This window comes from Dipodomys ordii, unplaced genomic scaffold (assembly GCF_000151885.1).
Source record: "Dipodomys ordii isolate 6190 unplaced genomic scaffold, Dord_2.0 Scaffold8, whole genome shotgun sequence".
Lineage (NCBI taxonomy): Eukaryota > Metazoa > Chordata > Mammalia > Rodentia > Heteromyidae > Dipodomys > Dipodomys ordii.
Genome location: NW_012267224.1, coordinates 23,936,492 through 23,953,548, shown reverse-complemented (window position 1 = coordinate 23,953,548; position 17,057 = coordinate 23,936,492). Strand labels below are relative to the sequence as shown.

Below are 17,057 nucleotides of genomic sequence, written 5' to 3'. Positions count from 1 at the left end.
ACACACACACACACACACACACACACACACACTTTTACTTGATCCATATTGTCTTCCCAGCTGTATCCTACAGCTGTAGGATCTCTGTATGAGATTATGTAGTTTTCCATCAATTTCCTCTGGGCAACAAAATTATTCTTCCTCTGTAAATATAAGTAGGTTGACTTTTATCATCACATCCACTATATGTATGCATTTGTCCAATTGTATAAATCAATAGTAATTCTTACCTACTACAATGTAGAATCAGCTTTATCTGATGAACACATGACCCTCTCTTATCAAATGATTTGGTCAGCATGTCTTTCTGATGGTCCACAATCTAAATGGAATTGTCTTCACTTCCCAGGTGCCTGTGTGAACATCACTCACAGCCAGTGTCAGATGCTACCCTACCACACCACTCTAACCCCTCTCTTCTCAATTGTCACAAACATGAACGTGGAGAAGTTCCTCAAGTTCTTCATAAACCTCCATCGCCTCAGTTGTTATAAGCACATCATGCTATTTGGTTGTAGCCTGGCCTTTCCTGAATGCATCACTGATGAGGACCACAGGTAATTCGAAACCCAAAATCATTCAGTAAATAGAGTCTAGCTAGATTCTAGGGACACTATCTAAGAGGAGCAAAATTATTTATGTTTGTTGCTAGGACAGGAAAAAGGTACTGACATCTATCACCATCTGTGGAAACTGCAGGGTTTAGAAAACTCAGCATACTTTTATGGGGCGTAATTATCCAGCGTGTTAGGTTGCTGTTGTCAGATGGCTATTCAGTTACTGTGCCGCCGAGGGTCTGGCAGAAGGCAGAGAGCACACTAAGGGGGTGGTTGGAAGTGTTTCCTGAAGAGAGTATTTTTGTAGTTTTGGGAAGGGTAAAAATAAGACAGAAGGGATGGTAAGCCTCAGGGTCTTGTAATAAGCAGATGCAGTTTGACTACCTAAGGCTTGAAGGGCAAAAGGGTCAAAAACACCTGGAGGATTCTGGATTAGGAACCTCCAAGATCCACAGCCTTGGCTGCCCTTCAGGCCTGCAGGAGAGAAGAAACAAATATGCTGAGCTCATTCTCATTCTACTTCCTTACTGTAAAAAGTAAGTAAAAAACTATCAAGCAGACACAGCATTGAGGGAATTGTGTCATGTACCGTAAGGAATCAGTTGGAAAGAGTTCTTTCATGGCACACACAGAGAGAAGGTCAGTTTGGTCCTTTTCCTGAGTGGAAATGTGGGATATAGAGCTAGGAAGATGGCTTAGTGGTATGGAACTTGGTTAACGTGTGAAGCCCTGAGTTGGATACCAAATACCACACACAAAAAAGTTTTTTTAATGTGATAATTAAAAAAGAGGTCCTTCATGTTTCTAGACACTAGAAATAATATGGTGATGACGGTAGTTTTCTATGCTTGTTGTAACAAATGCGGGAAGCTGAGCTATGTATAAAACAGAAATGTATTATCTCACAGCTCTGGAGACTGCAAGTCCAGAGTCTGGTAAGGTCACACTTTCTCCAAGGGATCTGAGGAAGAATTTCTTTTACTTTTGACAACCTCCAATGGTTTCACTTCCTTGGTTTTTGGTCACATTACTGCCTTTATCTTCACTGGGCTTTCTGTGTGTGTCTGTGTCTCCTCTTCTTCTGTCTCTCCTAGAACCCTTGGTATTAGATTTAGAGCCCATCTGTACACTCCAGGATCCTATTTTTTTAAGTATCAAGATCCTTAATTATATCTACAAAGACCCTTTTTTTCAGTCGATCATGGAGCTTGAACTCTGGGCTTGGGCGCTGTCCCTACGCTCTTCAGCTCAAGGTGAGTACTCTACCACTTGAGCCACAGTGGCACTTCCGGTTTTCTGGTAGTTAATTGGAGATAAGAGTCTCATGGACTTTTCTGCCTAGGCTGGCTTTGAACTGTGATCTTCAGATCTCAGTCTCCTGAGTAGCTAGGATTAGAGGCGTGAGCCACTGGTGCCTGGCCTTACAAAAACCCTTTTTCCAAATGAACATACTCACAGGATCCAGAGGTTAAATACGGACACATCATTTTGCAGGGGCCACATGTAGACTCCCCAGTGGCTGAGAAAGCAGATGAAGAAAGCTATGTGTCTCATCCTCCTCCACAAAGTGGAAATAGCAATTATATTTTGCAGAATTAATGTGAGGATTTAATAGTATAAAGGCCTTGGAGTAGTGCTTGGCTCTTACAGAGCTCAATAAATGTCAGGAATTATTATAAAATTGAATTGAGAAGAACAAGTGGTATTCATGAGTTGAGGAGTACAAAGATAAGTTGCTAGCATATGTTCAGTATAGAAGAATTGCCAAAAGTGTAGACTATTGTATGGACCAAAAGAAAATAAGATAGCCTACCAAAGGCTTCTGGAGTTGGAGTTTCATTCCATTCTGCTTAGTTTGGAATAATTTCCCTTTTATCTTACTGCCTTAATTTTTCTATGGGCTTACGGGCACTTATGAAAAGATGATAAAAGGGAATTTATTCAGTGTCCAGGAGTCTCTAAGTTCACTTTGATCAAACTCCTGAATTAGAATTAAATCTCTACTTGAATTGTCAGTTGAAAAGTTTTGGCTAAGTTGTTCATAATTTTTAGAGCACTTTTAGGCAAATTTGCTTTTCCTTGATCTGGTTCATTCCTTGATAAATATGCTAATATGAAGATGACTTCCATTTTCTATTACAATAAATAATATCATCAGTTTTCAAGTATCCTTTGGGAACTTACCCAATTTTTATTGTTACATTATTATTATTATTTTTAGTTTTGTAATTGTACTTTCAGACCAGCGCTATTGTTTGGTTTGCACATGGGATCTGCAGCCTAATTTAATAAGCAAAATAGGTTCAAGACAGTATAATGTATTGTGGAAAATAATTATAAGGTCAAACATATCTTTCTTATATTTTACTGTACTGTACCTTCCTATTATAATAGTTTCTTCTACTACCGGAATTATGGAAAATTGTAGTCTACCCTACAGAAAATAACTACTTAATAACTTAAAATTTTAATTTAAGTGTATTATAATGGATTGTAGTTTATAACCTGATTCCTTTGAGACCTCAGATATTCATCAATCATATAATAGGTTTTAACAACAGACTTGAATGATTTTCATTTTAAATTATGATTGCTTTTAATATTTGTGTCTATCATACACTGTAATATAGGCTAGTTGAAATAGAATAGAATACAAGGAATGTATCCTAAAATATGGGAGCTTAAATATTTGGATGGCTCAAAAAACATGTGGATAAAAAGGAACAGTGTATGAATTACTTCTCTCATTGTTGTGACAGTGGCTCATGCTTTCAGAGGGTTTGGTCCATGGTTTCTTAGCACTATGTGCTTGGACCAATATCATGGTGGCAGAAGAGGATGATAGAGGGGATTCTTTACCTTATGGTGGACAGGAAACAGAGAGGGACATAAAAAGAGGCCAGAGGCAAGAGTCCCCAAGGATTTGCTCATAGTGGTCTATTTCTTCCAGGGAGGCTCTACCTTCTAGAGTTTTCAGTACCTTCCAAAATAGTACTACTGGCTGGAGACCAAGCCTTCAATGAATGAGCCTGTGGGGGAAACTTCACACTTAGCCATTAAAAAAATGACAGTTTAAAAATATCAGAGCTGGACGCCAGTGGCTCACACCTGTAATCCTAGCTACTCAAGAGGGTGAGATCTGAGGATCACGGTTCAAATCCAGCCCAGGCAGGAAAGTCTGTGGGACTCTTATCTCCAATAAACCACTCAGAAAAACTGGAAGTGGTGCTGTGGCTCAAATGGTAAAGCATTAGCCTGGAGCTGAAGAGCTGAGGGACAGTGCCCTGGCCCAGAGTTCACAACCAACCAAAAAACTATCTATCTATCTATCTATCTATCTATCTATCTATCTATCTATCTATCTATCTATCTATCTATCTATCTATCTATCTATATCAGAAAGTAGCTAGCAGGAAATTCACAGTTACTCAGCCAAAAGAATAACAGACATTTGTAGATGAGTCTTTGTATACAAAGTACAAGTACAACATCTATGTTTGATGAAGGAGTGTGTATTGCAGTCACATCTGTTTGATGTGAACTGTTACCTCTTCTCACCTTGTTTAACTAAATGAACTGAGAGAATTTTAATTTGGCTTGGCTTCTAGAAGAACCTCAGGAGACCCTTTTGAGTTTTCCTCATCCCAATCATACTTTGCAGTATGGCTTAACGTTAGGAATTTGATCATTTGTTATTATCTCCCCCTTCCCAGCCCACAGGTGTATTGATTTGCTACCAGTTCCTTAGTGGAGATTCTTCATACCTGGGACAATAAAATAAAAAATCTTTATCTGGCCATATGACTAGAGATTAAGTATTTAATCTCCAACTTGGGAACTGCACCTTTTACTCAATACCTATAATAGGTGTTTAAGATCAAATGAGCTTCTCCAAATAAGTGTCTTTGAAAGCTTGATGTTTTAGTCATAATCCTATGTTCCATATATTCGGTGGAGATTACAGTTTAACATAGCAGCTTCAGAAAATGCACTTGAAAGTTTGGAGGCAGATAAAACTTGATTCAAACACAGATTTGCCATTTGCTACTGATAAGACCTGGAAACGTTTATTAGCTTGTCTCTGAGAATGATGCCTTTGACATGGAGCCAAGCGCGCACGTGTGTGTGTGTGTGTGTGCCCGCGCGCGCGCGCGCACGCGTGCGCGTCTTGACATGTATTTGCTAGAATGACTTCTGTGAAGTGCTCATACATGGTCTACCCTATCTGTCATGTGTTCTCATAAATAGCCACTCCTATTCTGATACTGTAGTCAAAGATAGTATAGGAGTTTCTTGGAGAGTATAGATTTTATCTCCTCTTTCAGAAGTACAGGATTTGTATTTCTCTTTCATTCTTTCTAGTCTGCTACCCATTTAGTTGACAAAGTGATCATTTAAAAACACAAATTGCCTTTCTCCCTGCAGGGGCTTTCTGCCAGACAAAGAATTCAAGCTAAGTTCTCCCCCACATCTTTTAAAGCCATGGTTGCTTATGTGCTGTTGTGGACCTGGTCCTAACCATAAGGACCATTTTTCCTGTTCTCAGAAATGCTGCAAAAATGTTTTTCCCTGGGAAAAATCTTACTCCTCACAGTTAGCCCTCTGTCTCAAAGTCCTCTTCCTTCCTTCCTTCTTTTCTTCCTTCCTTCCTTTCTTCCTTCCTTCCTTCCTTCCTGCCTGCCTTCCTTTCTGCCTTCCTGCCTTCCTTCCTTCCTTCCTTCCTTTCCTTTTCTTTCTTTCTTTCTTTCTTTCTTTCTTTCTTTCTTTCTTTCTTTCTTTCTTTCTTTCTTTCTTTCTTTCTTTCTTTCTCTCTCTCTCTCTTTCTTTCTGATTATGTTTAAATAGTTGTACAAAGGACTTACCATTTAACAAAGCAGTTTATGGATACATCTTGATCATTGTCAACCCTTCCAACATTCTCATGGCCCACCCCTTTTGGCTAACCATTTCCCTTACATTTTTTTCTAATCCTCTTCGGTACATTTTCTATTTTCTCTGCAGCATGATGTCTCTTTTGCTTATCAGTGTGTTGTCAGTCTTACTTTAACTTTCCACACTAGCAGAGAACTTGCTGGCTCTGTACATCCTTATTATTCTCAGTGTTCAGAACAGTGATCCACACATAGTAGGTGCTGGATAGATATTTGTTGAAATGAAAGCAAACTCTTTAGTAAACTCTTTAATGAGGGAACCCTTATAAAAGCCTCACTCAATTGGAGTTAAAAATATGCTATGGTTATACACTTTTTTCATAATTTTTTTTTTTTGGTCAGTCGTGGGGCTTGAACTCTGGGCTTCGGCGCTGTCCCTGCACTTTTCAGCTCAAGGCAAGCACTCTACTGCTTGAGCTACAGTGCCACTTCTGGTCTTCCAGTGGTTTATTGGAGATAAGAGTCTCACGGACTTTCCTGCCTGGGCTGGCTTTGAACCACAATCCTCAGATCTCAGCCTCCTGAGTAGCTAGGATTACAGGCGTGAGCCACCAGTGCCCGGCTTTTTAAAAATAATTTTTATGTTCCTGAAAATTTATGCATGATCAAGCTTTGTATGTATAATTAAAAGAACTGCAGTTGTAAAGGGCCTTGGATAATATTTTCAGAAATGATTTAGCATCCTTTGGAATAAGCTATAGTTGGCAGAATAACCACCTAAGTTAAACTTGCATGCCTCTATCACTGTTAGAATCCTGCACCTAATAGTTGAGGGAATATGAGGGTGTGTCTGAATACTGGCTTGAGGGCTTTATACTTTTGTTTGAATATTAACTCGTTTGTGCTTAGTTAAAAAGATACTGAATCAATTCTATTTGAAAATCTTAGACTTTGAGAAAGGGGGAGAATTTGATTTTAATATTGGGATAGTTTGTGGAGACAAGTGGAGAGAAGGAAAGAGAAGAAGGCTGAAAGATATTGAAATACATGTTTGTGTACAGTTATGAGTAGAATTAAAAATAAATAATAAAGTGAAGGAATATACATTATCATTATATCAAGAAAAATAAAATTATCCTGAAATGAGGACCACATCTCCTGTGATCTTTCTGAGCTAGGTGTATATATATATATATATATAAATGTATAATGTGTATATGTATATATCTCTTTAAATGTATATCATTTCAATCTGTGTAGATTCTACATATAAGACAAAGCATATCATATTTGTGCTTCTCAATCTGGCTTCCTTTGATTAACATAATGATCTCCAGTTTCATTCATTTTCCTGAAAATCACATAATTTCCTTCTTTAGGGCTGAATGATACTCCATTGTACATTGTTTCCCTGTTTATTAGCATATATTATGGATGCAAATGGGCTTAATTATGCTACTTTCTCTCATGTGCCCAGTGTAACCTGATCAAATCCACTTCCTCTATCATTGTCCTTCATAATTTGTTCATTAAACCCATTTTAACAAGTAAAAAAAAAAAGAAAATCTTAGACTTAAGGTTTATATAAAGAGCAGAAACAAAACTTAATAAACTGTTTAGGGAATAATGGGCAGGGAGGCAGGTGAGAATGTTTGTTCATGTGAGCAATAGTCGGGGAAAGTGAGACATGCAGTCCTGAGGGTACATCACGCCCATCCACAGCGGTTTCTGAACCTTGGTGTGGAAGAGGAGCCACACTGCTTCTGTTTCTTCTACCACAGGCAAAGCAGAATTACTAATTGCAAATCGTTGAAGAGTTGCATAAGTACAAAATGGTCTGAGGACATAATGTGCATGAGTTATCACTGGAGGTATTTAGCCCAGCAGATGAGAATTTATGGGAGACGTTGAGTAAGGAATCTTGCATCTTTGTGGTGCAGGGTTGGTTTCCCACTTTATGGACCACAGCAGGTCCATACACAGTAGCCCGTCGTACTGAAGAATAAGGAGATCTGAACTCCATGAAACAAGGTAAATGAAATTACATGTGTTATATGCTTTTTCAGGGTCACTTATGTGTTCACTTGGAGAGTCATAATCAGAGGTTATACTTGGAAGTTTTGTGAGGGATCATGTTGACATCTGATGGATTGTATCCAGTAACCACACATGGGAAAATGTATTAATTATATAAAACCAGCATATGCCTATTTTGTGACATTTTTCTAAAGAAAATAATGCTCATATTCTAACTTAAGTTACAAAAGATTTTAACTATGTCTCTAAAACCTTATTGGGTCATAGTAATATGAAAAATATTAGATTTAATTTTTTTCATAACTTATACTTGCAAACATTTATAAGTCAATACGGAGGGAAAATAGATGAGCTTTGTTGCTATGACCAAGTAACTATGCTGAAAGTTGTTTGGTGGTTACCTCTTCAAGTGTACCAGCTAACCCAGAAGCAGTAGCCTTCTAGGTTATCCAGCACCTGCCACCTGGCTGTCCAATCATATTACAGTTCTGTTTTCAACACCAGACAGTGCTGGGGAATGAGTCTGCCTCTTGGCATTAAACCTAAAATATCAAATGATATGGAAGTTACATGTCATGAGCCAAAGTGGCTGAAAGTGTAGACAGTCCACAATCAGGTAAGTCAGACTGCTTTCATTATGCAAAGATATAAAACTGGGATAATTAGGCCACGATGGATGAGATCTTTCTGCAAAAGCTTTTTCATGTTATGGACAATCTAGAGCACATGTTACCTCACCAAGTGCTGTGGGATCATTTGTTTACTTTTCTCCCCAGTAATTTATGGTATTATGTGGATGTGACTAGAATTTAGAAATAGCATTTGATTCGATTCATTTGAAGATCATACTCATTGCAACATTTCATGGTCTGCCAAAATCAAAACAGCTGCTAAAGTAACATAACAATCGCAAGCTCCCTTTGTGATTTGTTAATCTCCTATCCCAAGGGTCCTGTAAGTATGCCAAATACTAATAAGAATCAGCATCATGTTGGTTAGAAGGGTGTGGGATTTTATACTCTCTTTTAGGAACTGTTGTGTGGTTTTTCTATTACTCATACCCATCTTAGTTCAATCTGTGTTTATCTGTTGGTAATTTCCTTGTGTTGCTCTGTTTTAAGAGTGACACTCTACCATTAGTTTGTTAGATAGTTCATCTACCAGGGATTTTTAGTCCATGAGCAATTTTAGTTACCCTTTCTTTTTACATGGGAATAATTTTAAAAAACTGAATGGCATGTAGAATTTGCTGACCAGACGGAGAGAGGATTTCAAGGGTATGAGCAGTGGGAACTCTTTCACAATACACAAAATTAGAAGGCAAGTGGTGGTGGTTCTTTTTTGTTTTTATAAAAATTTAATTGTGATTATAAAAGTGCTGTCTAGAGGGTCACAGTCACATAAGTCAGGTAAAGAGTCCATTTTTTGGGACAATGTCACCCCTCCCCTTGCCTTCTCTGCATTCAGTTGCCCTTTGTCCTTTCATTTCGGGTTCTCCCCTTACATTCCCAAAGACAAATACATGAGCAAACAGAACAAAAGGAAAAGAAAACAAAAACAGCAAAAAAGAAAAAAACCCTCTTGCTTTCATTTTCTAGGTTCATTTTGATAAATATTATAATTTCATATGATCAGTTGCACATAGGCATCGCACCTTCTGTTCCTCTCCTAAGAGTATCCTTTTTGGTCTCTTGGTGATGGTTCTTTCCCCAACTTTGCTACTGACAGCCTTCATCCAAGAAGGGGCTAGTCTTCCTCTGTTCATGGTTTAGTTTATTGGAGATATATTTATGGAGAGCAGATTATACAGACTAAAGATTCAGTTGCAAAAAAAATACACAGAATGCTTGGCTTCTGTGGAAATGATATTAGAAAGGTGAGAGATAAACAATAACAAAAAAAGACATTCCCTAGATGATAAATAAATAATGTCATATAGCAATAAGTGCCTTGGATCAAACAAAACAGAGAAAGCAGAGTTCTGGAAGTGTAGGAGTAGAGTTAAGAGGTTTAATTTTGAGTGGTGTCATTTGGGAAAACTACACTGGGAAAGTTACATTTGATCCCTGAGGATATGTGAGTCCAGAAGATGAAGAAGAGATGGATATCCCTCGTGTGCTGTGGTAACTGGCCAAACTGGGCAAGAGTTCATGATGCACCTGCAGGAAGACATTGTTCCCAAGGATGTGAGTATGGGGAAAGGCATGAAGGAGAACTGAGGGGGAATTACTAGGAACACGTAGAGCCTGGGATCTCCCTCTGAACTCCTGACATCAGTTTCTTTGGGAAAGATGTTGAAGAAAATATTATTTAATTTGTTACAGTATCAAAACACCCATTTCTAGGGTACCAGAAGCCTCTTCTGAGTCTACAAATATGGAAATGAATAAAAGATGGTACTACTTTCAAGTTTTTGAATGTAGTTAGGGACCAAGTAGGACAATAACTCAGTGATTTCACAACGGGATCAGTTTACAAGATGTGGAAGTAACACAGAGAAAGATACAGTCTTTCTAATGTGGTGCCAGAAGACCACTAACAAGGAGATAACAGGTAAAAACTTTGCCATAAGGATAAGGTGGAGAAAAAGGCATTTCTGGAAAAGTACAACCTTAGATCTACCATACATGAGAGGAGCTATAGCTATTTAGTTTATTAGAACCTTAAATGGAGTGGGGGAGGAAAGAACAAATGGATTTAAAACATATTCACAAAGTAAGGTTGGCAACATCTAATGATTAATGAGTAGGGAGGTTGGGGGTAAGGAAAAGGATTTTGGACTTGATAGGAAGAAAGTTATGTATATCAAAGAAAGAGTGATGGTTGGCTTAATATAATTTTTTTTACTGTGGTTCAAGAAATCCATGCAGTAATTTTCCTTTGAATGGAAATTAAAACCAGCTTTCTTTCTATAGGAGATGACATGATTTATAAGTTCTTCTAAATTGGCTCCATGAAATGAACACAGAGAATAAACAACAGCTTTCATTCGTAGCATTTGCTGACTTCTGGGCTGTAAACACTCCTACCAGATTTCAAGCTAATAATAGTTGGCCTATCTACTCACATGCCACTGCATTTCATCCCTCAATAAGTACTTGTTGAGCCCTCTTTGGGTGTGAGATATGCAATGGTGTGTTCTCATTTTCTTTTCCACATCTACTTTCAACCCTCCTCTTTAGTTCAATAATGGCTACTTTTGTTTTAGCTCTGTTTGTCTCAGCTGATGGAAGACATGAGCAGAGACCACTGTGCAGGGGGAAAGACAGGTTGGCTAAAGATTCCTTGGGGTTTCCTCTGCCAAGTTACATGGGTTGGCTGGATCCCACTGTGAGAGACCATGGCTCCTGTCAGCCTTCCCTGCATGATTGTCTCCAAGCTTCAGAAACTGTTCCAGTCCCTTTCCCAAACATACGAGGCCAACAGCTCCATACCTCGGCTTCCTGTTGTCCTTGGTATTGATATTATGAAGCTATTCCTTCATAGGTGACTCTTTCATTAAACTCTGCAATGGTCTACCTTTACTGAGTCAGCTCTTCTCTGTTGGAACCGTGCTAGCATCGATAAAGAAAAGCATAGTCATAGCTCTGTGTGTTAGCGTTTCTTGCAAATATGAGCCCGAAATGCCCTCTCTCTGGTATTATTTCTCCTTTGTTGTGAGATAGTGGCAATTGTAAGCATGATCTTGAACAATTTTCTGGTTGTATATTTAACAGAGGTGGAGAACAAGAAGCCTCATTCCTGCCTTTCTCATACCCTTACCTAAGTCTAACTTTTACAAGATCTCTTTCAGTCACCAGAATGTGCTGACACAGGAAGATGGCATCATTACATGGAGGACAAACCATCTTTTTTTTTCTCTTTTTCAGCAATGGTGATGAATTGACATTCCTGTGTCACTTGTGGGTTCACACTCCTGTGTTGTATGTGAAAAGGAGCTGTTTAGATGAGACATTTTGGAGCAAGTATTTGGTTCTGAGATCTTTTTAGATTTAGGTTTCCTCATAATAGAAAAGACGGAAAGGAATATAGATTAACAGATTTCCACCACTAATACTCTCCTCACTGCCAAGTAAGGGCCACAGATCTGGGAGGTGTCAAACCGACTTTGTGGGCTTGTTCACCAAACAATACAACTGTTGGACTGAGGGCCATTCCCAAGTAATGTCACATGGGCTTTCCTCATAAGCTACTTACTTCATCAAAGCCAGATAGATGTCAAACTCCTTGCCTCCTATTGATGGAAGCAAGTCACTAAGCTGGCCCATATTCATGAAGAAGGGCTCACACTTTTCATGGATGCTGGGAGGCAGAGGTATGTGGCTACCACCTTAAGAAAGTCCTTAACACAAAAATCACCTCTCTTTTTTTCATAGAGACAGCGTTTTTAACTCCAAGCTCTCCTAACATAAAGGTTAATTTATTTATCAAAAGTAAAAGTTGACAACTAAATGCAAGACAGGATCCTGAACAGAGATTAGAGCAAAATTTGATGCTGGCCCTTAGTTTAGTATTATGCTCATGTTAATTTCCTGGTTCTCTATTATAATTATATAAGGGATTACTTTGGGGAATACTGGATGAAAGATATGTGAAAATTGATTTGTACTATTACCATAACTTCTTGGTAAATATGAAGGTAGTTTAAATTAATAATTAGAAAAATGTGATTCTTAATCAAAAAATCTCCTGGCCATGTAAATTTAATTTATGGTTGCAGATTATTCAAAAATTTTGTTATGTCTTTTTAGAACTAGATTGAAGGTGCATCTTAATTTTTTGGAGAAAAATTCTCTAACAAATTTAGGAAAAATGTTATATAATTTATTTTAGTATATCTTTCTTAGTGAAAACATCTTTAGACCATCATCATATAGTAGCATTATTTGTATATTTGCAATATTTCCACAAATGATATAGTGCTGACGGATGAGCTTTCTGCTTTAACTAGAGTTGAAATATGCCAGGGATTTATTTTTTCCACACCAGTGTCCTTCACACATCAATTTAGAAGAATCATTTCTAAAATGGTAATTCTGATAGCTGAAGTGGCTCCTCCCCCATGCTGACCGCTGTTTTTCAGTTGTCAGTGTACTTGTTGCTTGGATATAGGCGCTTATATTCCAAAATAGTGTGGCCTATCTCACCACACTGCTCCTTGTGATGAAAGAAGAATATTTCATCCCTCAAGAGGCAGTTGAATCTCACACGAAGCAAGAACAAATAGCTTCTCATTTTGCTTACTACTTGAAAGGACTGCTGTCTATTAATGGTTTATCACTATTTTACATGTCTATCAAATTAAGGCTTATGAATTGTGGCTGGTTCCATCTCTTAAGAGAGCTATTTGGAAATACTCTAGATATTTTTCTCAGAATCTATTTTTAGAATAGAGGGCCTAATGGTATTTTAATGTCTCTATGTATTCCCAGGACAAATCTTGAGGGAAAAAAGTCTGTTACTTCTTGATATCTATCAAAGTTGGTGGGATTATGAGTGTCCCTCTGAGAAATAATGCATTCACGAATGAACTTTGATTTACAGACTGATCATAGCAAAGGACCATGACAAATGGTGCAAACTCCAGCTCTTCTCAACGCCTCACTTTTCACATGATAAAACTAAATCTTGTCATGGGTAAACTGTTGGCCCAGGATCTGACACTGGAGGAGTGATCATGTGAAAAGTTGTTGGGTGGTTGACTTAGAAAAGTGACCATTGCAAGAGTCAATGACGATGAGTCAGTTTCTGGGTTAAAGACTTAACTTGAATGAAAGAGGTGACATTGATCGAGATATCATTGTATTGATAAACAGACATGTTGAATTGAAGTCCCTTTGTATAACTAGAGATAATAAATGAATATTTCACTTTAGAAGACAAAAAACAGTCTTCTAGCAATCTGTATGAAACCTGTCATTGGCATGAGAGTTTGTATAGAAAAAAAAATGCAGAAGAATCAGAAAATAGTCTCAGAAGTGAGGATAGGCCCAGGAATCACTTTGGAGTTGCTTCTCCTTCTTCAAGAGTAGTCCGCATTGTAGCTACCATTCCCACTTTAAATATCACAGTCAGTGAAGTGGTACCCAACATTTCATTGATTCCTTTGTCCCAGCAAGCAGGCTCTTTTAATGAAGCAAACCTCTCGTAAAGGTTTTAGTGTCCATCTATTATTATGCATTTCTATTCTGTCCATCCTCTCTCTCTCTCTCTCTCTCTCTCTCTCTCTCTCACTTAATTTGAAGGCCCAGTAAGACTTACTAAAATTAGGAGTACATATTTGATTGTAGAAATGGAAATATGTATTTTGTGCACTTTCTTACAGTTGTTTTTCTGGGTGGACTGATGGAGTTGTAGTGTCAGAATAATATCCAGACATTGAGACCCAGTGTCAGGGATAGGGCAGAGAGACACCAAAGACAAGTTTGGCTTGTTTTATAGCTTTACTATGGGTTGTCTTAGGGCTAGAGTATAAGAGAGTAGCAGTACCTTTAGCCATTTTTGTGCGTGTGCTACTTAGCCTCTTCGACAAATACTACGGAAGTTGTGGGTTAACTGCCAGGCTTTTGTAGAATGAAGGGCAATTCAAATCACCTGGTATATGGTTGAAGAATAGGAAAGGATGTATCAAGATTAGCTTGAAACTAATCTTGGTGGTACTTCTATTCATGAAGTAAGAACTTAACAATAGTGCAGTAGGGAATTGAATGGGTTCTTGGGTATGTCTGCATGAATTCCGAGCCTGGATCTGATACTCACTACTGCAGTGAGCTTAAACAAGACTTATTTTTACCATACTTCGATTTGTTATTTGTGTATTAGGGATAATAGTGGCAAAAAATCCCCCAATCATAAAGGTTTTTTTTAGATACAAATAATACACATAACACACAAGTGTCTACCAAAGTATAAGCAATTGTGTAGAAATCTGTACTTATGTACTATAATTTTATTTGATAAAATATAGCCTAATTTCTGTGGAATAAGATTGAGAAAAGGAAATATTTAAGAACAATGCTATTTAAATAATATCTCTTCTATGTATATCTATTTTCTAAGTGGCAATCAGATATCTTTTTATACCAAGATATCTGCCTGGACCAACTCATATGTACCATGGGTCATATTCATTGTCAAATTTAGTCACATTAATTTATGTAATTATATGACTATAGGATTCTAAAAGTTATTTCATTTTAATGTGACTTTCTGAAAGTGAAAACCAGAATGTATTTGTTATCAGAATGTAATTGTTCTGTACCCTTTTTCTACATGTGTGTGTGTGTGTGTGTGTGTGTGTGTGTGTGTGTGTTTGTAAACATTCTCCTCTAGACTCTTCTAGAGAACCTGTAAGTTCTGTTTTATCTTTCTGGATGGTATATCTTTTTTTATTTCTATATCTGCAGCATAGTATTCTGTAGGCTCTATGAGCTTGTTTGATCAAGGGGTTTGTAAAGCTCAATTACTAGTCCTCATCTGAGAAAAACTGATGTGAGAGAGTAGATGGAGCATGGTGTCTGTTTCCATGGTTACCATTACGAAGGTAAAAGTAGGAGCTGTGTGACCTTTGGCTTTGAGTACAGGCTAGAATCAACCTGGGCCTGTGCTTGTAAATGAGTTTTTTTTTTTTTTTTTCGTCGTGGGGCCTCTGGGCGCTGTCCTTCAGCTCTTCAGCACAAGGCTAGAGCCCTACCACTTGAGCCACAGCACCACTTCTGACTTTTTCTGCTTATTTGGTGCTGAGGAATCGAACCCAGGGCCTCATGCATGCAAAGTAACTTATTTATGAGGTGTTATTTAAGGTTTCTTACAGGTTTACTATTGTATGATTTCATGATATCTTACCCAGCTTACATTTGGGAAGTGTATGCTTTGATGGATATGTATATTTTCTCTCCCAGTTTCCTTAAAATTCACATAAATGCCTTTGGTAGATAACCAGCAAGGGTAAAAGATGCAAGTTGTGTCTGTGAGGTAGAAGAAGCCACCTGGATCTGGAAGGAAACAATTTGATGGCCTTGGCATTGTTAGCATCCAAATTTCTATGCACAAAGCTGTGGGTCACCTGGGAGTGTTTGATTGCATGCTAGGCAAGATCCAGAGCCATCACTGATCTTAATATTCACACACATTGTTGAGTTCTTCTACTGTGCACAAGATAAAACAGAAACCTCAAAAGATAAATAACTGTACAAGTTCTTCTAAATTGTTACTTGTCTGTACAATGCTTTTTTTTGCAGAGAGGTTAGGAGCAACCATCTCTCTGTCTACTTGGCAGAGATATTTTGAATTTCTGAAAGAAGAGAGAATGTAAAAATTGAGATTAGCCAACTGTATGAGCTTTGTCATTTGGATGCCTTTGCAATCTGGAGGCTTTCCTTTCCTCCTTTTCCCCTTTTGTTGGCAAAATAGAATTAGTTTGGGTGAACCAGTATATTTAAGGAATTTAAGGAAATTAAGAAATAATCGTTTGGAATAAAGGTTTCTGCCTTATGGAAGTAGCTTATTTCCTCCAAAATCCACATAATAAGATGGCTGAGATTATTTGCCTATGGCTGAATACAGAAATCTAACTTTTTGTCTATGGGAAATACAAGGTAAGATACTATAGCACTGGCAGCGAACTTTAGTATCACTGTCATTTGAGAAGTTGTGCTATAAACACATTAATTTTCACCTTTTCCTTTTCTTCTAGGCATGGGCTTCTGCCCTGTCGCTCTTTCTGTGAGGCTGCCAAAGAAGGCTGTGAATCTGTGCTTGGGATGGTGAACTCTTCCTGGCCCAGTTTGCTCAAATGTTCCCAGTTCAGAAACCTCACTGAAAGCAGCAATGGCAGCAGGGTTTGCTTCTCTCCACAGCAGGACAATGGAAAGCAAAGTAGGTGTCTGTGTTTTGCCTCATTTCATAGTTTCTTATCAAAATATAGCATTCATATACACACATATTTGCATGCAAACAGCAAATGTACAGTCCAGCTTTAACAAAGCACCAAAGCACAAATGAAGAGACAGGATATTAACAACTTACGAAATGTCCTCAAGCCTCCTCCTAGTCATATCTCACTCTCCCCCAAGAAATCTCTGTACTGATTTTTAACACATTAGCTACCTTTGCCTATTTCTGAACTTCATACAAATGGAATCATAATCTATGACCATTTTATATCTGGGTTTGTTTGTGTAACATCGTGTTTGAGAAATTCATTCTGTTTCTGTTTTGTGATTTATTCATCTCATTGTGATTTAATATTCTAAGATTTGATTATTCCACACTTTCTATATGTGGTCTGCTGTTATAGTGAGTTGTTTCCATTTTCTACATTATGAATAGGGATGACTAACATTAATACTTTTGGACAGATCTTAGGCTGACCACAGTTACATATTTGTATAGCAAAGTAGTTTTCTAAAATAGTTGTACTAATGTTTACTTTTAATAGTGATGTGTGAAAGGTGTGATTGTTTCAAATACTATCCAAACTTTGGTATTGCCAATCATCTTAGCAATTCTAATGGGAGTAATGTGAGATCTCTTTGTGGTTTTATGCTTTCCTGATGAAATCTGACGCCATTTAAAAATCGGACTATCCCTT

The 17,057-nt window shown here is 37.8% G+C and overlaps 1 protein-coding gene across 1 annotated transcript in view; it reads left to right on the top strand.

The window, feature by feature from the left end:
- The window catches only part of Corin (corin, serine peptidase), a 174,774-nt gene that overhangs the window by 35,616 nt on the left and 122,101 nt on the right, over positions 1 to 17,057 (top strand). The window contains exons 2-3 of the mRNA XM_013008979.1: positions 350 to 557; positions 16,161 to 16,342. Of these exons, the coding sequence (XP_012864433.1) occupies positions 350 to 557; positions 16,161 to 16,342 (390 nt within the window). The remainder of the gene's footprint in view (positions 1 to 349; positions 558 to 16,160; positions 16,343 to 17,057) is intronic.